General features: G+C 41.0%; 1 protein-coding gene and 1 pseudogene across 3 annotated transcripts; one reads left to right on the top strand and one right to left on the bottom strand.

Annotated features, from left to right (window-relative positions):
* Window positions 1-1,340: 1,340 nt before the first annotated feature.
* On the top strand, window positions 1,341-25,497 carry Golph3l (golgi phosphoprotein 3 like). 3 transcript variants are annotated; one of them, XM_050124693.1, is made up of 5 exons: window positions 1,341-1,522; window positions 3,731-3,919; window positions 15,033-15,164; window positions 16,408-16,522; window positions 23,306-25,497. In XM_050124693.1, exons 2-5 carry the CDS (start codon window positions 3,737-3,739, stop codon window positions 23,731-23,733), a joined length of 858 nt encoding a protein of 285 aa, XP_049980650.1. In that variant the 5' UTR covers window positions 1,341-1,522; window positions 3,731-3,736; the 3' UTR covers window positions 23,734-25,497. The 3 variants fall into 3 exon arrangements, with proteins under 3 accessions (XP_049980650.1, XP_049980651.1, XP_049980652.1); XM_050124694.1 differs by having other exon boundaries at window positions 3,705-3,919; XM_050124695.1 differs by lacking the exon at window positions 3,731-3,919.
* On the bottom strand, window positions 22,068-22,180 carry LOC126490053 (uncharacterized; annotated as a pseudogene).
* Window positions 25,498-26,034: the final 537 nt, after the last annotated feature.

Here is a 26,034-nt window from a genome sequence, read left to right as displayed (position 1 = left end):
TTCTCTCCCCCTTCCCCATCAAGTCTCCCTCCCTCATCAGCCCAAAGAGCAATCAGGGTTCCCTGCCCTGTGGGAAGTCCGAGGACCACCCACCTCCATCCAGGTCTAGTAAGGTGAGCATCCAAACTGCCTAGGCTCCCATAAAGCCAGTATGTGCAGTAGGATCAAAAACCCCAGTGCCATTGTTCTTGAGTTCTCAGTAGTCCTCATTGTCCTATGTTCAGCGAGTCCAGTTTCATCCCATGCTTTTTCAGACCCAGGCCAGCTGGCCTTGGGATATAGTGTGTTATTAACATGATATATGACATTCACCTTTTTTTGGGTTTTTTTGTTTTGTTTTGTTTTGTTTTTTGGTTTTTCGAGACAGGGTTTCTCTGTGGCTTTGGAGCCTGTCCTGGAACTAGCTCTGTAGACCAGGCTGGTCTCGAACTCACCTTTTAAGCATGTATTTAGGACAAAAAGATGACCGAAAGCAATGGCTAATAAAAGACATTTCACTAGCATGATTAAGATACTCAATGTGCAGGCTCTTTCATAGCTTCTAATTTTTATTTAATTAGCAGAGCGTGTTTAGCTCTTAATTTTGAGAGAATTTAAGTATTATCTTGGAACACACTTGGAACACACTTAGAACTTTGAGCGGTAGCCTGAGCGATTGCTTTGATGGGACCTAGTTCCAGCCTTGCCATTTATTTCTTTTGCTTCAGAAAAGGAAGACTTAAAATTTGATTTGTTTGTGTCTTGTAGTTTCAGCAGCCATATTCCAAAACATACAGTAAGTAGACACAGGATTATCAAAGTGTCCCATAGGGCTATTATTATGTGTTGACGGTAGGAATGTACCCATCCTGTTTAGTGTAAACAGGGTGTAACGTCCACAAACTGGTCAGATCAGGTTTTTCTAGAGTCTGGGTTAAGATATCGAGGCGCGGGGGCGGGGCGGGGGGACGGATTTACTCTTAGCCTTATTGCTTGGATGCCAACATTTCTTACCCAGTCGTGCCAATACTACAGAAAGCCACAAAAACACACCTGCTACACTGAAATGGGCCAGCGGAATCCTGTCGTGATTGGCAGCATTTGTTGTCTCACGGGATACTTTGATTGGGTAATTTCATTGGGGTTGGGCGCAGCCTTTTCCTGGCCTCCACCGAGGTTCCTTCATTGGATTGACCAGCTGTCAGGTTGAACCCAAACCTGCCTCCTTTTGGTGATGTTTGTCTGGATCGCAACACAATAGCCGGAGGTCCTCCCCTCGTAGGCTCCGATTGGCTAGACTCAACCTTGGGGGGTTCTGATTGGTCCAATGAAGAAGCACCAAGGTAGGTTGCCTAGTGATCCTGAGGAAGCTGATGTGTTATTCCTTCTCTGCATCGAAGGATCAGGAAGTTTGTGCTCTCTGCGTGGCTGAGAAGTTTTTCACCTACTAGTACCGGACTGGGGTAAGGAGGGAAACAGGTGCCCTCCAAAAATAGAGTGCGAATTGCAGCCTACGTCCCACTGCAGCCCCGAGCAACGTCAGGTAAGGAACAGAAAATAACACTTCTTAACGTCCAACAAGCTGCTCGGTGTTTTACTTTAGAGAGAAAGGGTGGTTTTTAGTTATGTATTGTTGGTCGCCATGTCTTCAAATAGGGTAATTTTAACTAATAAGTGTCCACGGGGAGATGATAAATTCCTCAAAGAAAATTGTCACCATTCCCATGAGGATGTAAAGTTTCTTGGATTGGGTTTGTAAATAACCCTGATTCAATGCCAAATAGAATTAGTACCCTAAGGCATTATTCCGTGTTCTGTTCCTTCTTCACTTTTCTTTCCACCGAAAATTATATTTGAAATGGACCCTTTTACGAATTATTGTAAGATACTCGGTGCATATCTCTATTTTTAATTATCACAGCCCATTTTAATGAGTATATATTATAATATATATAATATATATAATGAGTATATATATCCATTTTAATGAGTATATATTTATTGAGCAGTTACAACTTTAAAGATATTGTACTAGTTGCTATGGAGAATATAATGGAGATATTGTCAAGATGACAATATCCCAGCCCTCAAGAAGTTTAAGTTAACATAAGCCATAACAAAAGAGAGACTATAATAAATATTTAAAGGGAGTAAGTATAAATAAATTTCTGTTGGAGTACAGCTGAGAGAGAAATCAGTTCTAAGCTTGGGCCATATGCATAATGGAGAGATATTCACCTTAAGGCCTCTCGGTGAGTCTTTGTAGGCTTTCAAAGGCTGGGCAACATTTAGGGAGGAAAGGAAAAGGGAGAGAACCCCAGAATAACAAGGATCAGAGGCAGAAAAAAAACAAGACACCCTGATAAAAATGTTATAGAGTAGAACTAGGCACAGCCATAGCACCTATTAAATACTATTCTTTTGATCTCAAGAATGTATAATTGCTGATATTAAGTACTTATTTTTAATGATAAATATTAACGTTTCCATTTGTACAAAATATGCTAACTTTAAGCTTTATTGCAGGTGATTTGAAATGTAATACTGAATTTAAAAAAAAGTGTATGCTCTGATTTTTTTTTTTTTTTCGAGACAGGGTTTCTCTATGGCTTTGGAGCCTGTCCTGGAACTAGCTCTGTAGACCAGGCTGGTCTCGAACTCACAGAGATCCGCCTGTCTCTGCCTCCTGAGTGCTGGGATTAAAGGCGTGCACCACCATCGCCAGGCCTGCTCTGATTTTTTTTTTTTTTTTTTTTTTTTTTGGTTGTTGTAGCTATTTGTGTATTCACAAGATAGCCAGATAGAAAAAGGATGTTAAATTACTATACTTGATATTCACTTAAGTGTTATACTCTAGTGATTTCCAAAATGAATTCATGAAATGAGTTGTTATGATAGAAGAAGGCAAATGTGGCTGGAGATTGATTGACTTAGTGGTTAAGAGCACATGTTCTTAGAAAGGACCCGAGTTTGATTCCCAGCACCACTTCCTCAGGCACCAGGCATGCATGCAGTACACAGACATACATGCAGGCAAAAAACTTAAACAAAATACATCTTAAAAAGAAAATATTAAAACATAGGCATGGAGAGATGACTAAGTGGGTAAAGGCAATTGCTGCACAAGCCAGGAAACCTGAGTTCATCTGCAGAACCTGTGTAAAGGTAGGAGCGAGGGCTCCAAAAAGTTGTCCTCTGACTTCCACATGTGAAAATGGCACCCTACCCACAAATATTGTGCACAAAATAATTTTAAAATATTAAAATGTGGGGTTTTGTTATCTATATTTTTGTATATGTTTCACAGTGTGCCATTAACTGTGTATAGAAATTATAAATGATTTGTATTCAGGGCCTCATGCTCATGAGGTTTTGCTATTCCATCGTGTTTAACTTGGGGCCCCATTTTAGGAAAGAGGAGTAATAGTGGTAAAAATCCCGTCTTGGGTGATGAGTGAACTAATCTCCCTGAAAAGATGGCCATTTCTGATGGGCTTTTAAATTACTGGTGATCACTTTCATTGCTTTTTGGAATTTAAGCTGTTATGCTTTGAAAAAGAGAGCATGTTATCCAGTGTTTCTATTTACTACCTCGTTCTGTGTTTGCACTTCTATATTTTCCCAGATGTATAGTGTCTGCGTGCGTGCGTGCGTGTGTGTGTGCGTGCGTGCGTGTGTGTGTAGGTCTTCTGTGGACTTATATTTATTTACTAAAACACACACAGATTTTTCACATCTCTCCATAAACAAGGTGAGAATGACCACATTAACTCACCGGACCCGTCGAACTGAAGTCAGTAAGAGCTCTGAAAAGAAAGTAGAAAGTGAGGAAGACACTAATCAAGAAAGGAGTCCAGATAATGAAGACCCTGGAGACTCTAAGGATATCCGCCTCACTCTTATGGAAGAAGTATTGCTCCTGGGACTAAAAGATAAAGAGGTAATGTCATTAGCTAAGTTTAGCTCAAAGACACAAATCTTAGAATGTTTTAGGAAGTAAACTCGAGCCACATTGGAAATGGAGGAACATGGGAAAGCATATCTACAAAGGGGGCTGAAGAGATGGCTCAGAGGTTAAGAGCACTGGCTACTCTGACAGAGGTCCTGAGTTCAATTCCCAGCAACCACATGGTGCTTCAGAACCATCTAGAATGAGATCTGATGCCCTCTTCTGGTGTGCAGGCATGCATGTAGACAGAACACAGTATACATAATAAATAATAAAAAAAATTTAAAAAAAGAATATCTACAAAGTAAAATCAAGAAATATAATTATTTGAAGTATAATTTAATTGCAAAATTATGAAGAGCAGAGATGGATAATATAGTGTTAGTACTTGTAGTTTTTCAGCTCGGTTTTATGATAGAGTAATGATTTCTTATTAAAGTGAGAAAGAGGCCCATTCAATCAAGTCTTCTTGAGCCTGGAAAAGAAGTCTTTTGTTATTGTTTTTAAATAGGGTTTTTCTGTATATACTTGGCTGTCCTGGAACTTGCTCTATAGATCAGGCTGGCCTCGAACTCAGAGATCTGCCTGCCTCGGCCTCTGCCTCCTGAGTGCTGGGAGTTAAAGGCGTGCACCCCTACCACCAGTCTACGAAACTTTTTTTTTTTTTTTTTTTTTTTGGTTTTTCGAGACAGGGTTTCTCCGTAGTTTTTTGGTTCCTGTCCTGGAACTAGCTCTGTAGACCAGGCTGGTCTCGAACTCACAGAGATCCACCTGCCTCTGCCTCCCGAGTGCTGGGATTAAAGGCATGTGCTACCATCGCCCGGCCCTGTATACGAATCTTAAAAGACAAAAACAACAGCAGGTTATGGTAGCACACACTTGTAAGCCCAGTATTAAGGAGATGAGGGCAAGAGCATTCCATAAATTCAAGGCCAGCCTGATCTACCTAATTAGTTATAGGCTAATTAGGGCTATATACAAGACACTATCTCAAAATTAAAAAAGCAAATTAAAAATAAGGAATATTTGTGACTATCTGTTTTATAAATGATGACTGAGTTTCTTAAAGTAGAAATAATATTTTTTAGCCCAGGATTGATGGTATACCTCTATAATTTCAGCACTGGGGATGTGGAGGCAGGAGGATCAGGAGTTCAAAGTTATCTCACCCACATACTGAGTTCAAGGATAACTTGAGGTACTTGATAGTTTGAAACCTTGTCTCAAATATGAAAGGGGATCCACCTGTAGTGGTACACACCTTTAGCCCCAGCACTTAAGAGCCCGAGGGCCTCTGTGAGTTCGAGGCCAGCCTGGTCTAAAGATCCAGTTCCAAGACATCCAAGGCTACAGAGAAATTCTGTCTCAGAAAAAAAAAAAAAATACCTATAAGAGAAGTGAACCTATTAATTTTAACTTGGTGATAATTTTTTTTTAATTTTTCAATTAGTTTGTGTGAGTTGTATATATATTGTTTGTGTGTACACATGAGTATGTGAGCATTCCTCAGTGTACATGTGGAGGTTAGAGAACAATTTATGAAAGTTGGTTCTCTTATCCTCTGATGATATTTTTGTTTACATTTATTTAGAGTGTGTGTGGTTATCTCCTTCCACTATGTGGGTCCCAGGGATGAAATCTAAGTTGTCAGACTTGATGGTGAGCACCTCTACCTACTGAGCCATCTCACTGCCCCTTCTGCTGACAGTTTCAGCACCTGGGAAGCTAAGGCAGGGCTACATAGCAAGACCCTACGTCGGTTAACCAAAACTTGGGCTAGGAGTGCAGGTCAGTTGATAAAGTGCTTGCTTAGTATGCAGGAAGCCCTTGGTGTGACCCTAAGTACTGCAATTCCAGAGCACACGAGAAGTGGAGTAAGGAGGATAAGAAATTTAGGATTGTCCTAGTCTCCAGAGGGAGTCTGAGGTCGGCACATGTTACATGAGACCTGTCTCAAAAGGTTTTTTGTAATGAAAATTTTTTAAAAATTAAAAGTCTAATTTTTAGGTCACTACCTGCTTTTTCCTTTTGGTTTCCTGGTTGTGTAGAATGAACCCTGAGTCTTACTCATTCTGAATAGTGCAAGTATATTAGAAGGGCTCATTTGCCTTGGTGTGTGCATTTTACATGGGCCATTAAAGAAGAAGAACTTTGTCTTGTTCATTATTATATCCAGCTTTAAAATCCAAGGAAATGAGCCAGAGAGCAAAGTCCTATTTTGACAGTAGGAGAATAAAGCTTACGCTGCTTCCTTAGAACCTCTCCTGGGTCCTCCTCCCAGTCCTGTTTTTTGTTTTGTTTTTCGAGACAGAGAGTTTCTCTGTAGCTTTGGAGCCTGTCCTGGAACTAGCTCTTATAGACCAGACTGGCTGGGATTAAAGGTGTGTGCCACCACCGCTGGCTCCTCCCAGTTCTAAAATACATACTGTTTTAAAATATATGATTCCCAATTAAGATAAAGCCACCTACCACTTAATATTGGGCCTTTGACTATACCCACTGAGCCTATAAATTTACTGTGAGCCTTTTGTCTCCATCATAGCTTGATTAGCTTCAGTGTTTTTTAATGCTTTGTACCTTTCCTTCCTTGATCCTGCAAAGAAGGAAACATTCTCTCTTTATGAGAGTCAAAGCAAAATGATTATGTGGCAATTTATCGGTGGAGTTTACATAATTTGCTCTAAGGAGCTTGAACACAAATATCACACAAACACATAAGTATTTAAAGATTTATTTTTTGTGTATGAGTATTTGTCTGCATATATGTGTATCACTGTATGTCTGCAGTACCTGCAGAGGCCAGAAGAAGGCACCAGATCCCCTGGAACTGGAATTACAGATGATTAGCTGCCATGGGTGCTGGGGGTCAAACCCAGTTTCTCTGTAAAAACAACCAGTTCTCACTAGGCCGCAGTGACACACACCTTTAATCCCAGTACTCGGAAAGCAGATCTCTGTGAGTTCAAGGCCAGCCTTGTCTACAAAGCAAGTTTCAGCACAAGCTCCAAAGCTACAGAGAAACCCTGTCTCAAAAAAATAAAAATAAATAAAAAATAAAAATAAAATAAAAGACTTCAGAATTTCCTTCCTAAGTAATAGTGCCACTCAAGGTGGGTCTTCACAGGTGATTCTAGATTATGTCAAATTGACAATCAAAACAAATAATCAGGGATGGAGAGATGGCTCAGCAGTTTAGAGCACAGACTGCTTTTCCAGGTGACTTGAGTTTTGTTCTGAGCATCCTCATTGAGGAACTCATAGCAGAGTTCGGCATCAAGGCCTGTAGTACCAGCTGTCTGCATGTTAAAGGCCAGCCTGTTTTACATAGTGAGTTCGGGCCAAACAGGAGTTACATAGCCAAACCCTCTATCAGAATTAAAAAAAAAGAAAAGAGCCGAGCGATGGTGGCGCACGCCTTTAATCCCAGCACTCGGGAGGCAGAGGCAGGAGGATCTCTGTGAGTTCGAGACCAGCCTGGTCTACAGAACTAGTTCCAGGACAGGCTCCAAAGCTACAGAGAAACCCTGTCTCAAAAAACCAAAAAAAAAAAAAAAAAAAAAAAAAAAAAAAAAAAAAAAAAAGAATCCTGCTTTAAAGTAGAGAGGATTGAATTATGTTACCTTCCCAGCACATTCAACTTTATTATAAGCATTTTATAAAATTTGGAGTGAGTGTTAAAAATATTTTTTTAACTTTTAATTTATGTATATGGGTGTTTTGCTTGCATATTATGTTTTTGTACCAAGTGTGTGCAGTGCCTGTGGAGGCCAGAAGAGGGTGCTGGATCCCTGGAGACTGGAGTTACAACTGAATCACCATGTGGGTGCTGGGAATCGACCTCAGGTTCTTTCAACTACTGAGCCATCTATCTCTCCAGCCCCAGTTGGATTTGGGTTTTTTAAATGGTCTCACTGTCTTGGAAATCACCACACGGCTCAGGATAGCCTCTGTTGTGTGGGGTTGTTTCTGATCTTGATCTCTGTAGCCATGGTGACCTTGATCGTTCCGCCCCCAGTCTCCAGTGTTGGGGTTGTGGGTGAGCACCACCTCCATCCGTAGCTGGGTGCCTGGTTTTTAATGATGCTTTAGTTTTTGGCTTTTTTTTTCCTTTTCTTCCTCATTAACATTTGCCACCCTCAACTGCCAACTCTTTAAGATAGGTAACATTCATGGTTGTTTTAAGGTGTGTCTTCCAGGATGTTTGACTAAGGAAGGGCACTTTGAATACTTGACTAATTGAAAATTCCGCGTTAAGTGTTGACTCTTTGTATGAATGGACTCCTGTTGCTCAGGCTTTTTACAGTAGCAAAATTATCATACATATGTGTAGTCTTTAACTAAAATGCTTCTCTTAGGAGTTTATTTAGAAACACACTGACAGAATATTACCTTTCTATTCATCTTTTTTTTTTAGAGACAGGTTTTCAGTTTTCGTTTATACCAGGCTAGTCTCAAAATCACAGGGTAGATGACCTTGACTTTCCAGTCCGGCTCCTACTTCGCAGGCACTAGAATTACGAGCAAGAACCCGAATCCAGTTTGTTTTTGTTTTTTTATGCAGTGCTGGGACTCAAACCCAAGCTTCTTGCATGTTAGACAACAGCCTGCCAACTAAGCTCCATGCCCAGCACTCCTTTCTTCTTTTTTGGTATACAAACATATGCTAAATTATAAAAAATTACTCACTAAACTATTTATAATAGTCACCTGAAGGAGATTTCTTTTTTCTTTTATTTTTGCAGGGGGGGTGGTCAAGACAGGGTTTTTCTGTGTAGCTCTGGCCGTCTGGTTGGCCTAGAACTCAAAATATAGAGAAGGCTGGTCTCTAACTTAGAGATCTCTCTGTCTCTGTCTTCCAAATTCGGGATTAAAGTTCTGGGCCACCATACCTAGTTTAGGCTTTTACTTTTTAAATTATATGTTTTAATGTGGGCTCTTTCTTTTTAAAAATTACCTAATTTTTAGTACAAAACAAAATTACTACCCAAAGATCTCATTCTGACCAGGTATTGTGTTATATGCCTGTAATTTCAGCACTCAGTAGTTAGAGGTAGTGGGATAGTTGTCCATTGCAGCCTGTTCTGAATGATCAATACAAGGCTAGCCTGGGCTACAAGTGAGCCCCTGTCTCACCCTTCGCCCCAAACAGTAGCTCTCCTGTCAGGTGTCCTGGGATGGTCCCCAACTGAGGTGGTGTGCAATTCCCTTTTTCAGAAGCCCCAAAATATTTTCTTATTTCTTCCACATATTTGTAGCTATTTTAGTGATTCAGTGGTGACCTTTGTGTTTGGTGGTTCTTTTTGCTCGGGCATACCAAAGCATTGGCCTTTTAACACAGATTCTTTAGTATGGGTAGTTTGAGATTTCACCAATCTATTTATATGAAGAGAAAAAAGCCTTGGAAATGTAAGGAACGATATTTTCCTCTCCCTCAGGCTACTCTCCATCTGCTTATGACACAAATGTGCTCTCTAAGATTTTACCCTAGTAAATGATGGACTGAATTGTCATCTGTGGTCCTCACTGCTGGGACATGTGCCTGCCCTTTTATTTTCCTCAGTCCTCTGTGGTCCTACTGATGGGACATGTGCCTGCCCCTTTCCTTTTCCTCAGTCATTATCTTTTCTAAGTTGATGTTACAGTTCCACGGTGCTTTTAATTTTTAAACTAAATATGTTTTTACACCTTTTTCCAATGCATATTAATGAGTTTAATGACTCATTTGGAGAGTCTTACATGTTTTGAGATGCTATGATGGGTAAGAGATATATTTAAAGAGTTCTTACGAGCCTAGAGTATAACTCATTTGGTAAGAGTCCTTGCTGAGTGTTCACAAAGCCCCGAGTCCAATCACCAGTAAATAGTGGTGCATACCTATCAACCAGCATTCTAGAGTAGAAACACCGGTAGGTTCCATTCAGAGTTAACCTCAACTATGGTGAATTCAGGGTTAACCTGGACTGTCTCAAAACAAACAAAAAAATCTACGTCCTGGTTGCACTGTGTCCTTATTTACAGTGTTTCTCTTCTGTAATTCTATTGGCAATCTGAATTGTCCTTGGAACAGAAGCTACGTGTGGCAAGGAAGAAATGGACACGGAAAACTTCCCTCCAGTTAACTCTAGTCATGATGTTTGCACACCTGTTAGGGTTATATATGCTGTGACTGAATCAACCGTCTGTTCTGAAGTAAATTATCGTTTAACAATCTAAGTGAGTAGCTAAATTGTATAAAAATCAAATATTAAGCTGAAAAGTACTCTATACCCTCCTTACAGAGAAATCAAGTGTGTCCCTGGGGTGGGCATGGCTTGGGCAGGAGAGGAAAGTAACCCCTGTCTTGGGTCAAATATCTCAGGCAGAGAGGTCTTATGAATGTTTATGACTTTAGCTGAGGTTTTTGCAAGCTAACGTATTTGCTTACTTGCTTTTTTACTACTTTAGATTTTTTTGACACATCATCTCATGTAGCCCAGACTGGCCTTCAATTCCTGATCTTTCCATTTTCCAAGTATGTGTGCCACCATGCTCAACCCTAACAAACACTTCTTGAATTCATAATTTTATGATTGAAAGTTTGTGCCTTAGGTTTCACCCCCACCTTTATGGGAAAAATAATTTATTGAGCAGATAATATCATAAAGGATGTCATTCCTTCTGTCTGTCTGTCTGTCTGTCTCTCTCTCTCTCTCTCTCTCTCTCTCTCTCTCATCAGGCCTGGCTTTGTACTCATAGAGATTCACTTAAGTGCTAGGATTAAAGGCATACATCACCATGTCCAGCAAAGATATTCTCTTAAGGTACAGTAAGAACAAACAGGCTAATCATGATATAATGGAGGTTAGAAAAGGAGTGTGTGTGTAGGCACACTCAGGTAAGGGACATAACCCAGATGATGGAGTGTAGAGAGAAACAACATTAGAAGAATGTTACACAGAAGATGTGATATCCTGATCTGTATAGCACGACCCTTTCGAGGGGGGAAATGTCAATTGATAAATATAAATAAAATTGTTAAAAATATATAGCAAAATATGGGGTTAGAGAGATGGCTCAGCAATTAAGAGCACTGACTGCTCTTCCAGAGGATCTGGGTTCAATTCCCAGCACCCACATGGTGGCTCACAACCAGGAGATCCAGCACCCTCTTATGGCCTCTGTGGGCAGCAGGCATGCGCATAGTACCCAGACATACATATAAGAAAACCACTCACATAAATAAATAAATAAATAAATAAATAAATAAATAAATAAATAAATGAAAAACACTTAAAATAATTGATGATGGCAAAAATATAATGATCCAGAAGAGAGAGACGTGAGAGCAGCTGTTGGTAAGAATGAAGCCTTGACAGGATCCTCAGGACTATAAAAACTGCATAAAGTTAGTATGGTGGCGCCTGCCTCTGGACATTGATGCAGAAGAAACTTCTTTTTTTTTTTTTTTTTTTTTTCTCTTGTAGGTAAGATTAAAGGTGTGTACCGTCATGCCCAGCATAGGAAGAAACTTTTAGGCTACGTAGTTTGAGGCCAGCCTAAGTTGCATTAGACCCTGTCTCAAATATAACTAAGTAGGTGCTAGAGACATCGTTCAGCCATTAAGAGGACTTATGGTTCCTGCAAAGGACTCAGGTTTGGTTCTCAGTACCCACCTCCCAAGCATCCATAGCTCCAGTTCCAGGAGGTCTCATGCCCTCTTCTGACTTACATAGGTACTAGGTATGCACATAGTACACACGCATACAAACAAGCAAAACACTAAGACACATAAATAAATCTTTGCTTATTTGAGGGGTTTGTTCATTTATGATTTTTATTTTATGTACATTGGTGTTTTGCCTGCGTATATATCTGTCGTGAGGGTGTCAGATCCTCTAGAACTGGAGTTTCAGACAGTTGTGAGCTGCCATGTGGGTGCTGGAAATTGAACTCTGGGAGAGCAACCAGTGTTCTTAACTGCTGAGCCATCTCCCCAACCCCATTTTTGGTTGATGATTTTGTTTGGTTTTTCGAGACAGGGTTTCTTTATAGAATAGCCCTAGCTGTCCTGGAACTAGCTCTGTAGACCAGATTGGCCTCGAATTCACAGAGATCTGCCTGCCTCTGCCTCCTGAATGCTGGAATTAAAGGTGTGCACCACACTACCTGACATACATAAATAAATATTTAAATAAATAAAAACCAAATAAAGACGTAGAGGCTAGAGAGGAGACTAGCCAGCAGCCTTTTGGTTTCATTTAGACTCAATCCTGAAAACTGAGTAGAGCCATTCAAAGATATCTAGACATAGGACAGTTTGCCAGGTGGCTGATGCTAGCCTCAGACTTGCTATATAGCTGAGAGATGACCTTGAATGCCTGACTTTCCTCCTTTCAATTCTCAAATGCTGGGGTTACAGTCATGTGCCACCATGCCCAGCTTTGAAAGTTTTAAAAAGAGGATTAGCAAGATAGTTTAACAGGTAAAAGCACTTGCTACCAAGCCTGATGCTTTGAATTTGTTCCCACATGGAGGAGAGGTGATTCTGAGGGTTGTTCTCTTCATAGGCATTATAGTATGTGCATATGTATATTGTCACACATACAAATATAGTTCAGTCTTTTATATTTATTTTGGTGTAAGAGATACAGCAGTCAGAAGACAACCTTTGGGAGTTGATTCTCCTTCCACTGCACAGGTTGTGGGGCTGGAATTCAAATCATCTGGCTTGGCAACAATACTGGCTCCAACCTGCTGAGCCTCTCGCCAGCCACTGAGCAGTTTATAGTGATTAGGTCCTTCGATGCTAACCATAACTCCTCAATCAAAGCCTTTCGGATTATTTGCCTTTTATTTGGAAGTTCAAAGCCTGACCCTACCCAGCTTGGATCTCAGAATTTTTCTTTAAAACTTTGAGTTAAATAATCCCAGCACCAGGAGATAGAAATAAAATTAAGAGTTCAAAGCCAACCTCTGTTACATAAAACCCATCTCAGTAAACAGCAGCAACAACAAAAACAAAATTAGGAGTTCAAAGCCAACCTCTGTTACATAAAACCCATCTCAGTAAACAGCAGCAACAAACAAAAACAAAATTAGGAGTTCAAAGCCAACCTCTGTTACATAAAACCCATCTCAGTAAACACCAGCAACAAACAAACAAAAACAAAGCCCTTGAACTTGATCTCCATAAATGTATCTGAGAACTCTGTTATTTATAGTGAAGATGGTTTTCTTGAAGAAATTAAACCTACCCTTTAATCCCCAGCTCAGGGCCTGTAGCCTCAGCCTTTCTGTGCTCTGATGCCTATGTGACTTATACTTAGAGAACTGTCATACAAACTAAACTTTTATCAGTGTTTAATAAGCCTGTCTCTTCTATTCTTTCAGTTCAGCTCTTATTTAAGTTTTCAGCTAGATTCTTGGCTCCTTTACGTAGTAGCTGTCTTACATCTTCGTATATTCCCTGTATCTCCCAGAAAAGATAACTAACATGTATTTTATAGTTCATGCCCTATGCTCAACCCCTTCCTCAAATAGTTCATTTTATTGAGTCCTCACAACAAGTTATAAAAATAGGTATTAGTGTCCCCGTTTTACCAATAAAGACATTGAATTTCAGAAAGGTCAAGTAACATACCCAGGGCCCTTAACTAATTGATGGTTTGTCCAGTGTCTGCATCAGAATAGTTGTTCAGGTGGAGATGTAGCTAAAATGTACACAGCCCTGAGTTCATTCACAGTACACATGCACACCCGAAGGGACAGGGAAAGTTTGCAAGTAATGCATACCTAGATGTTGTGGGATATTTGTATACTATGTGAAATGTATTTGCTGTGATTGATGTAGTAAAAAGATGAACAGCCAATAGCTAGGCAGGAGGTATAGACAGGATCTCCAGGGAAAGAAAGGAAAAGGAGGAGAATCTAGGTACACAGGATGCCAAGAGACATGGAGAGGACACAGGAGGTGCAAGATGGAAGAGAGGTAACATCATGTAATAGAACGTAGATTAATATAAATGGGTTAGAGCTGGAGAGATGGCTTAGAGACTGAGCACACTGGCTGCTCTTCCAGAGATCCTGAGTTCAATTCCTAGCAACCACATGGTGGCTCACAGCCGTCTGTAATGAGATCTAGTGCTCTCTTCAGGCATGCAGACATACATAGAGGCAGGATGGTATATGCATATATGTGTGTGTGTGTGTGTGTGTGTATAGAACAAGCCTAAACTACAGGCCAAGCTTTCATCATTAAAAGTAGTCTCCGTGTCATTATTTGGAAGCTGGCTGGCGGGCAGAGAAAGACTCGTCACACTTAGATCTCTAGCTTCTGCTTTCATTTCTTCCTTTCCTGTGAACTGCTCTGCAGTTCAGGGCATCTTGCAAACCTTTCCAGCCAAAACTCCTGCTATGAAGATGGTTCAGTGTGGAAAAGCAATTTAGTACCAATCCATGTGATCCTCAGGACCCACATGGTGAAAGGAGAGAACCAGCTCCTGAAAGTTGTCCTCAGACCTCTGCATGTCCATACCTCACCCTATAATTAGATAAATAAATGTAAGAAAAATATTTATTTCAAACCAGAGCACTTCTCAATTGAAATCAAAGTTTGACATGCCAATTGTTATAGAAATATCAAGTCATAGAAAGTCACTAAATAACTCAAAAGTCAGACAAAAAAATAGTACGTTGGGTGTTTAGATTAAGGCAATTGATTAAATAGTTCAACAGAGAGAGGCGCTTGCTGCCAAACCTAATCCCCAGAGCCTACATAGTGGAAGGTGAGAACTAACTCCCAGATTGTCCTCTGACCTCTGTAGACTCACCATGGTACTAATGTAGAATAAACAAAAATAAATATAATAAAAATTAGATTTCAGTGACTAATGAAATATTCTGGTGGCTTAGGGTTAGGGCCCAGTCATAGAGCACGTCTTAGTATTTGTAAGGCCCTGTGTTCAGTCCCAAGCACTGCTCAAACAGCAACACATGCCCTCATCTTACTCTGTACCTTGCTTTGAGTTCATGCAGTATGATGTGAAAGGAATCAAAAATATTACACCTTATTCTTAAGGTACTGGCTGAAAGTCAGTATTACTTTGTTTTCTTTTCTCTCTCCTAGGGCTACACATCTTTCTGGAATGATTGTATATCCTCTGGGCTTCGAGGGGGCATCTTGATAGAGCTGGCCATGCGGGGTCGAATCTATCTGGAACCTCCCACCATGCGTAAGAAGCGACTCCTAGACAGAAAGGTACAATATCCTCTGAATTGTGGAGAGTCAAATACCAACAGTACATTTTGAAAGAATAAAAATATTTGAAGGCTGAAGAGATGGTTTATTTTAGCATTTTTATTCTTGCAGAGGAACCAAGTTTGGTTCCCAACACCCACATGGCAGCTAATAACTATCTCTAGCTCCAATTCTAGGGATCTTAGCCTGTTCTGGCCTCCACAGGCAATGTATACACACACTCGTACATCTGTGGTGCACAGAGTACATACATATAGGCAAAACACTCATATACATAAAAGAAAATTTGAATACTTAGATAAACACTGGCTCGGCTGTCTCATTGTCTGGTTGATTTAGTTATGTAATTTACTCAATCTTATTTTTCTGTACAATAGTGTGAAGGTGTCAGATACCCTGGAACTGGAGTTCTGGACAGTTGTGAGCTGTCATGTGGGGGCTGGGAATTGAACCTGGGTCCTCTGGGAGAGCAGTCAGTTCTGTCAACTGCTGAGCCATCTCTCCAGCACCGACTTAGTTATCTTATAGGGGAGAAAATTAGATATGCTTAGTGAATCAAAGAAACCTGGTTTTGTCTTTTTTTTTTTTTTAAGATTTATTTATCTATTACGCATACAGTGTTCTGGCTGCATGTCTGCCTGCAGACCAGAAGAGGGCACCAGATCTCCTTACATATGTGAACCACCATGTGGTTGCTGGGAATTGAACTCAGGACCTCTGGAAGAGCAGCCAGTGCTCTTAACCTCTGAGCCATCTCTCCAGCCCCCAGCCTGATTTTTCTAGCCTTTTGGAAATGCCATTTATTTTTTTAGCTGTGTCTATTACCTCCAGGAAATTCGCTTCCAAATTTGTAGACATTTCTTTAGCTTCCAGGAACATACTAATTATTGGCTAGACATTTCAACTTGGCTATCCCAAAGAAATCAAAAGCCAGGCTTGATAAAATTCACCCAAATTAACTTACTTTTCTGAACTTTCTGCCTTTATTAGTGGTTTCACAAGGAGGTTTTCCAAACTCAGAAAGATACAATGGAATGTTTTGTCCATTTTATTTATAGCATTTACTACTAGGTCCCACTTCAAATGTAATTTTATCTTTATACTATGAAGTCATACTACATATTAAACTTTTCCATGACATGGGCAGTATATTCTGCTTCCTCCCACCTTTTAACCAGCAATGTGTATATTGTACCCTGAAGGCTTTTTCATCTGAGTAAACAGTGTTCTCTGTTTCTTTAAGGTCCTGCTAAAGTCAGACAACCCAACAGGTGATGTTTTGCTGGATGAAACTCTCAAACACATCAAAGCAACTGAGCCAACAGAAACTGTCCAGACATGGATAGAGCTACTCACTGGTGAGATGGCTAAAAATAATGCCCAAATCCCACCGTTGGTCATCTTAGCCTACTGGTAAGGTTAGAGGGCAGTAGAGAAGTGCAGCATGCTAGGTATGGTAAGTGGTTAACTAGCACCTACAGCTTTCCAAGCACATCAGCTTATCAGCCGCAGTCCTACAGAACCTCATACAGCCCAGGCTTGCCTTGAACTTCTGTGCAGCCAAGGATGACCTAGAACTCTTGATCCTCTGTCCATCGAGAACCAAGTACGGGACAAGCATGTGCTGTCACATTCAGCCTATGAGAACTCTTCACAGTTTTATTTTGTGGGCTCTCACTGTATAAACTGAGGTGGCCTAGAACTCTGAATCCTCCTGCTTTAGTGTCTCTGCTACTGAAAATATAGGTAGATACAGCTTAACAGTGTTCTTCACTAAGTGGCTGAGAATTTTGAGCCCCAAACTCAAAAAGATACTCCTCCCAAGTGCTGGGACAGAAGGTGTGAGGTGTGCACCACCTTATCCAGCCAAGGAACTTTTTTTGAGACAGCATCTCATATGTCCCAGGTTGGCCTCGAACTTGCTATGTAGCCAAGGATGACCTTGAAGTTCTAATCATATTGCCTTCACCTCCCAAGTGCAGGGATTATAGGCATAAACCATCACCCTAGTTCATGAGGTGCTAAGAATCAAATCTAGGACTTCAAGGATGCCAGGCAGCACTCGACCAACTGAACTTTATCCCCAGACCTTTCCAAGAAACGTTGTATTTATATATTTTTTATGCATTGTGTGTATGTGGACTGACTTGTGAGAGTGTACATGGTAGAGATCAAAGGACAGCATTTAGAATTAGTTTTCTCCTTCCATCTTTATGTGGTCTCCCAGTATTAACTCAAATATTAGGTGTTTTTACCTGCCAAACTATTTTACCAACCCTTTTTTAAAATGAGCATTTTTTAAAGTTTATTAAACTTTTTAAAAAATCTCTATTAGCCAAGAATGGTGGTATATACCTATAACCCTAGCATTTGTATAGCACAATTAATAAAAACTCAGAGACACAAATTGTGGTTCAACCTGAAGATCAGAAAAGCAAAGCAGCCAACCACTGGCTCTTACCTCTGCCTCAGTCCAAAATGGCAATCCTGCCTTCAGGAATCTCAGAATGAGACTGTGTCTGAGAGCTGTCTCCTCCCATTTATAATCCTCTCTTGGGCTGGGATTAAAGGCTTGTACCACCCGGTTTCTATGGCAAACTACTGTGGCTCCTGAGATTATAGGTATGTGTCTCTAAAGCTTACTAGTGTGGCTGTTTTACCATCTGATCTTCAGACAGGCTTTATTTATTAAAATACAAATGAAATGCCACTACACACTTGTGAGGCTGAGGCAGAATTACTGATAGTTCAAGGCCAATCTAGGCTACATTTGGAAATGCCATTTCAAAAACACCAAAAAATGAGTTCAATTCCCAATACCCTCCCCCAAAAAACATGTACATAAGAAACTAAAGTAAAACTTGGGAGTCTGCAGAGATGGTTCAATGGTTAGAATACTACTACTGTCAAAGAGGATGCAGGTTCAGATCCTGAACCCCTGTAACTTTAGCTCCAAAGAATCTGATGCCCTCTCTGGTCCCTTTGGAAGTGCACATGCCCACAAGAGCGCACATACAAACACACACACACACACACGTGCATACTATAAATTTTTTTAGGTAAAAAAAATTAAGCCAGCTGTGGTATCAAAGGTTCATAATTCTACCATGTGGGAGGCTAAGGCAGAGAGGTTCAAGATAAGCCTGGTGTTCACAGTAAAACCTTATCTAAAAATAAAATAATATTTATTGAGATGACAACTAGGACATTGACATAGATAAAATCTTTCTGTCTTGACTTTCCCAGAATTGTCTGCTTTTACAGCTAATATTTCAAGAATTTGTGTACATTTGTTTGGCCATTTAGCTGATGGATATTTGAGTTTGCTGTTGGGACCTAGGCTACTATAAACATTTGTGAACAATTTAAATCTTTTTTCAGTTTGGTATGCATGCCTTTGATCTCAGCACTCAGAAGGCAGAGGTAGGCAGATCTCTATGAAGGCCAGCCTGGTCTACAAAGTGAGTTCCAGGAAAGCTGGGGCTGTTATACAGAGAAACCCTGTCATGGAAAAAAGAAATTTTCTTGCTATGTTTGTTATGCATGTAAATGCCCGTCCCCCAGCCCCACTTCTGTAGTGCACATGTGGGGGTTAGGGGACAACTCTGAGGAGGTGCTTCTCTCCTTTTACCAGCTGGGTCAGGGGATTGAACTGAGGTAGTCAGGCTTAGTTGGCAGAGGCAGAGGCAGAGAGAGGCAGAGGCAGAGGTGGAGAGGCAGAGAGAGGCAGAGGCGAGAAGGCTTTTGGCTGACAGTTTTGTCAGTCAGTGATTTGAAGTAATCATTTTACTTTTCTGTTCTTCTGACTGAGTCAGCTGTTGACCTCACTGCAGCTTTGATGTGACAAGTCATTTTTCTCAAGCTGTCTTCCTAGACTTCTTCTTAGTTCCTGGCCTTAGATATCGTTCTCTCTACATGTATCCTGTGTGGGGTTCATTGAGCTCAAAATACATAGGCAAGTATTTCTTATGAAATATGGGATTTAGTATTCTGCCTTTTTTCTCTCCCCTTTTTTTTTTTTTTTTAATTTTTTTATTTTTTGGTTTTTTGAGACAGGGTTTCTCTGTGGCTTTGGAGCCTATCCTGGAACTAGCTTTTGTAGACCAGGCTGGTCTCGAACTCACATTCTCTCCCCTTTTTTCCATCATCTTTCTCTCTATACTTTTACACGTGTAGGTCCTAAGTGCACCTCACATTTCTCTGAAGCTCTCTCCAGACAATGTAACCTCATTTTGTATTGTTGAACAAGATTTCACATAGCCTGGGGTAGTCTCAGACTTACTCTGTATCAGGAGATAACTATGACCTCCTGATTCTTCTACCCAGGAACTGGAGTTACAGGTGTTCTTCAACAACTGCTGATTCTTTTGCNGAGACAGGGTTTCTCTGTAGCTTTGGAGCCTGTCCTGGAACTAGCTCTTGTAGACCAGGCCGGCCTCGAACTCACAGAGATCCGCCTGCCTCTGCCTCCCAAGTGCTGGCATTAAAGGCATGTGCCACCACCACCCAGCTTTGTTGTTGAACTTTTAAATAAAATTTTTATTTTGCTTATTTTTCTCTCAAACTCCAGAATTTCTGTATGGTTTATATAGCTTTCAATATCATTGTTGAGATTGTTTTTCTAATTTTTATTTTAATTATGAGTTTGTGTCTGTATGTGTGTGGAAATAGTCATGTGAGTGCCAATGCCTACAAAGGCCAAAAGAGAGTGTAGCTGTTGTTATAGGCAGTCATGAGCCACTTGACACGGTGCTGGGATCCTCTGCAAGAGTAGTATGCATTTAGCCAAGCGGTGGTGGCGTGTAGTGATGAGGCGAGCAGGCCTGCTTTTTGTCCTGCCCAGTTACCGCCTGCCTAGCTTTATACCCTAAATAACAACACACAAATTGTATTCATTTAAACACTGCCTGGCCTATTAGTTCTAGCCTCTTATTGGCTAACTCTCACATCTTGATTAACCCATTTCTAATAATCTGTGTACCACCACAAAGTTGTGGCTTACTGGGAAGATTCTAACCACCATCTGTCTTGGGTAGGAGAAGCACGGTGCCTGACTTACCTCCCTTCTTCCCAGCATTCTGTCCTGTCTACTCCACCCACCTATGTTCTGACCTATCAGGCCGAGCAGTTTCTTTATTAATTAACCAATGAAAGCAACACATAGAAAGAAGACCCACCTATATCAGTTGCACACGCCTTTAATCCCAGCACTCAGTAGGCAGAGGTAGGCGGATCTCTGTGAGTTCGAGGCCAGCCTGGTCTACAAGAGCTAGTTCCAGGACAGGCTCCAAAGCTTCAGAGAAACCCTGTCTCAAAAAAAGAAGAGGAAGAGGAAGAGGAAGAGGAAGAGGAAGAGGAAGAGGAAGAGGAAGAAGAAGAAGAAGAAGAAGAAGAAGAAGAAGAAGAAGAAGAAGAAGAAGAAGAAGAAGAAGAAGAAGAAGAAGAAGAAGAATTTATTTTGGTGAAAGTTTTGACAAGATACTGTAAACAGAGACTGTACTTTTGTTTTCCTGCTGTCCAGACCCGAATAATCACACAAAAACTATATTAATTACAACACTGTTTGGCCAATGGCTCAGGCATATTTCTAGCTAGCTCTTATATCTTAAATTAACCCATTTCTATTAGTCTATGTATTGCCATGTAGCCATGGCGCATTACCTCAGTTTTTAATTTTTTAGATGTCTTGTTTCCTCAATGACCGTTTAGCGGCTCCTTGACTCCGCCTACTCTCTCTATATCTCTGAATTTCCCACCTGGCTTTACTCTGCTAAGCCATTTGCTGAAACAGCTTTACTCATCAACCAATAAAAGCCACATGTATACAGAAGGTTACATCCCACATGAGGATACTACTGTCCATCCTAGCAGGGGAGGCAGAGCATTGGGAGTGGGAGGCAGGAAGCAGAGAGATGAATGCTGGTGTGCAAAAGACTTTGCTTTGTCTTCTTTTATTCAGACCAGGTACACATCCAATGTCTAGGGATGGGTGTCTCATTTTCAGCCAAACCTCTTGGATATGTCCTTACAGACATGCCAGAGGTATGCCTTCTAGGCAATTTCTTTTATTGTTACTAAAGTTTTATTTATATAGTTGGTATGTGGGGTATGCACAAGAATGTACCACTTACACATCTGGAGGTCAGAACACAACTTATAGGAGTCAGTTTTCTCCCACTATTCAGGTCAGAGTCCATACTCAGATTGTCCAGCTTGACAGCAAGCACCTTGACCCACTGATCCATCTCAAGGGTCACCCCTTATTATTAGTGTGTGCATGTGTGTGTGTGCGCGCGTGCGTGTGTGTGCGCACATGCTAACATGCCCCTTACTCATGGGCAGGTGAGAGGACAGCTTTCAGGAGTTAATTCTTTCCTTCCACCATAGGTTTCAGGGGTCAGCCACAGGTCACCAGACTCTCACAGCAAACACTTTTTACCTGCTGCACCTTCTGGCCAGCCCTCTCCTGAGATTGTGCATCAAGTCAGCAATGAAGAGTAACCATTGAGTGTTTGCCTACATGTTTATTAATACACTACATGTGTGAAGAGCCTGTAGAAGTGAAAAGAAGGCTTTGTCCTTTGATATTTTCTCTCAGCATCCTGGCAATTGTTCTGCATCAAGATGTCCACGGTTTTCAACACATTTAGATTTAGGATTCTTTACACTTGATCAAGTGGACATCTCAGGGACAGCTGTGGAACCCTTCCTCCAGGCTTTTAGTCCTGCTGTTAGTGGAGCAGCAGCCTCTCATCCTCTTGGCTTTCATTTTCTAGTCAGTGACCTCTACAAAGAAGCTAGAATGGGGCAGTTTGAGCTCCCGTTGCCAATCCACGACTCCTGGATAGGCCTTCCACCTGGATAGGAGGAGGGGATCTTAGTCCTCTCAAGTATATTTTATTTTTAAATATGAAATGCTTCATAAATTTACGTGTCACCCCTGCTCAGTGGCTCAGTGGCCATGCTAATCTTCTCTATCATTCCAATTTTAGTGTATGTGCTGCCAAAGCAAACACAGTCTTTTCAGTTTTGGCAACCCAACTAGAACACATGTGATAGGGAAAAGAAGTCATCCCAGAAAAACTGATATCTTGAAGAGAATGGCAAATATATATATATATATATATATATATATATATATATATATATATATGAATAAATGCTAGAGAGAGAGAGCCCAATCAGTAAACTATTTGTGTTGCAAACATAAGGACTTGAGCTTGATCCCCAGAACAGAGAGAGAGAGAGAGAGAGAGAGAGAGAGAGAATAATCTAGGCCAGATATCCGCATTTATGATCCCAGTGGGGAGGCTAGCTTGATGACCAGCCAAACCAGCCTTCTTGGCAAGCTCCAGGCACATGAGAGACCCTGTCTAAAAGAAAGAGGGTAAGGTAGGGCAGGATGACCCTTCAAGCTATTCTCTAACATTCATGTTCACACACATCCAAAGTGATCATCCAAAAATGATTAACAACATCACAGAGAGTTATATATGAACTGAAATAAGGGGTCGGAGAGATGGCTCAATGGTTAAGAGTGCTTCCTGCTCTTCCAGAGGACTTCAGTTCAGTTCCCAGAACCCAGTGGCTCATGACCATCTCTAACTCAGTTCCAGGATATTGAACACCTTCTGTTGACCTCTATGGACACCTGCATACATACATAAATACAAATAATAACAAAAACAAAAATTTATGACAAAAATAAAAAATCTGAAAGACTGTCAAAATGGTTTTATCAAGTAAAGGTACTTGCTGCCAAGTTTCACAACCTGAGTTTGATCCCTAGAAGCTACAAGGTGGAAGGAGAAAACTAGTTCTGACCTCCACACACACACCATAGCACACATGCTGTGAGTACTTAGCATGGAAACCCCTGATAGGTGTTCTCACGCACGTGTGTGTGTGTGTGTGTGCGCGCGCGCCCACGCACATTCATGTATGTGTGAGGACAACTTTTGAGAGTTGTTTAATGTAAAATATAGTTGGAGTCAAAACCAACACATAAGGCACAAAGTACGGTTTAAAAAAGAGTTGACATTGTTCCCTCATGGATGGAAATTGTGCTTTTAAATTTTTAAACAAAGTTCAAATAACAAGCTGGGTTTTTCTATGTGTTTTCCTCTGTTTCTTTCTCAAAGGTGAGACGTGGAACCCCTTCAAATTACAGTACCAGCTTAGAAATGTGCGCGAGCGGATTGCCAAGAATCTGGTGGAGAAGGGTATTCTCACCACAGAGAAGCAGAACTTCCTGCTGTTCGACATGACCACTCACCCAGTGACCAACACAACAGAGAAACAGCGACTAGTGAAAAAACTCCAAGACAGTGTGCTAGAACGGTGGGTGAACGACCCTCAGCGCATGGACAGGCGAACACTGGCACTCCTGGTTCTGGCGCATTCCTCTGACGTGCTAGAGAATGTCTTCTCCTGTCTGACAGATGACAAGTACGATGTGGCGATGAATCGCACCAAGGACCTTGTAGAACTGGACCCCGAAGTGGAAGGGACAAAGCATAACGCCACAGAGATGATCTGGGCTGTGCTGGCAGCCTTCAACAAATCCTAGAGCCAGCAGGCTGCTGACTTCAGAGACCCCACCACTGAGCTTTGTGTAATAAGATATCGTCATCATTAATTCCTCTATTTTGAATCAGGCCCACGACTCGGGGAGGACAACCTCAGGGCCTCTTCATGGGCCATGACCATTCTAAGCAGACTGTTTTCTCCTCGTACTTCCATTCCACATCCGAATGAAAGGGGTGAGCTCACATACATCCAATAAATATCTCCTATTTCTGGGTTTATTTTTAACCAGTGTACTTTTGGATGAACAGGAGTATCTACATGGGGATTAGAGCTTTCCAGCAACAACATGTGAAGATGAAGAGTGAACTCTACATTCATTCTTTTCACCCTTATTTTTCTCCCTTATCACATTTTCTCAGCCTTTATCTTTCTGACGCTGGTACACAATGATACTTACTGACATCACTGTCTCTTTAAATGAAGGGCAGTAAAAGAAATGAGACTAATTTTTGAAGCGAATGGTCCCTGAGATTGTACCTCCTGCCTGTGATTTTCTCATCTCTATCTAATGAAAACACTCCAAGTTTGATGACCTGACTCCCGTAGTTCTAGAAGCAGAAATGTATCCCACAATCTAGTTTAGCACTAGCTTTCCTACTTCCAGTCATTAAAGCAAAGTCTGCATTTAAAAAGCAATGTGCCTCAGTCACCTCTTTCATGCAGCCAGTATTAGAGCTTATAGGAAAGGGAGGCAACAGAAAAATTCTCATCTTTGAAGTCGGGTGTTGGGGGACACACTTGGGAGCTGGTGGCAGAAGGATCTGGAGCTGATGATCAGCCTTAGCCAGTGTAGTAAGTTCAGGGCTGTATGAGACTATCTCTCACTCAAAAATTAAAGTCTTTTCTTCTTTCAACATGTGTCTCTACATGATTAAATTAAAGAAACTGTAAGTTTCAGTTCCCAGATAACAGCACAAGATAGCCAAACTCCATATCTTCATAATCCCTGTTTTTATTTCCTGTATAAATTGATAAACTCCCTATATTTAAGGACTTTGACAATAATTCTGTCTATATTTAATCTACAGATACTCTCCAAATTGTGTCTTCTTTCAACACAGCCATCATTGTAGCCAAATCTCTTGAGATAGTTTTGCTTCAGTAGTAAGGGTGAAGAGAGACTTTGTTAGAAGAGATGCTATTTAGATGGGCAGTTGAGTGTCAGTGGCAACTGATACAAAGCCTAGGTTTGGGCTTTGAAGAGGCCCGCACTGGCTTGTGCTGGTTTCCAGCTCCCTGTTGGCTGCTGGGGAGAAACAGGCTACCACACAGCCAATACAGGTGACGCGGACTCATACCAAATCCTCATATTCAGAAGTAAATTGCTCTAACTTCATCTCCTCCCTGAACCTACCTAGATCGTGAAAGTTTTCTAATTCATTTTTATTGTTTTCATTTCATGTGTCTCTTAGATGAGATACAAATTGTAATTTGAGAAGCAAGTAGAGTCTTAGTCTGGCTCTCTATAGAAGTGCAAAGCCAGCTCATGTGATATCTAGCGGCTTAGCTTGTCTTCCAATTGGAACAGTTCAACATGGATTGAAACCAGGTTTTCCTGTGGAAAACTTCAGCTTGCCTGGGGGGATAGACGTGGAGTGCTCTCCTGCAGCTCTCGGTGTTTATTTTTATATGTCCATAAAATGAGGGTGTCTCCACTTGGAATCTGTGTAATGTCCACTGCCAAACACTCATGTAGTGTATAATTGCCGTCACATTTCTGTATAATAAAGACAAAATAGTTGTGCCCCTGGTCTCTCTGTACATGGTTTATAACTTCATTAGTTATGGTATGTATTGACAGGGCATAGCAGTGCTGCCCTGGGCTCCAGCTAACATCCCAGTAGGGGCTCCATCTCAGTCAGAGTAAGTTACCCAGTAATACCATGGTACCACTGAAGAGAATGAGAATGACTTCTCTGAATATGCCACAAATGACTTGAGTTTATCTAAGAGATGAACCTAACAACGCATTTGATAATGTACCAACTCTAACCATTAGCTTATAAAAATGTAACTGTAGTTATGATTGGCTTATTATTCCTCCCTCCCTTAGAACAGCACAAGAAACAGGAAAAAATATCTTTATTTGGACTGGCTGTACTTTGCTATGTAAAATGAAGCATGTCATGAGCTTTGGCAGCAGGTGCCTTTATCTGCCGGCCATTTCTCTGGTCCCGATTCCTTATTTTTAACTTACTGCTTCTGTAGATAGTCCACTGGAGAAACAGCTTTCTCATTCTCTGTATTCAAACCATTGCTAAACTAGTAAATCACACACACA

The sequence above is a fragment of the Alexandromys fortis genome, unplaced genomic scaffold, assembly GCF_014885135.2.
Source record: "Alexandromys fortis isolate MF-2015 unplaced genomic scaffold, M_Fortis_MF-2015_v1.1 scaffold_218, whole genome shotgun sequence".
NCBI classification, from domain to species: Eukaryota; Metazoa; Chordata; class Mammalia; order Rodentia; family Cricetidae; genus Alexandromys; species Alexandromys fortis.
This window is presented reverse-complemented; position numbering and strand designations above follow the sequence as displayed.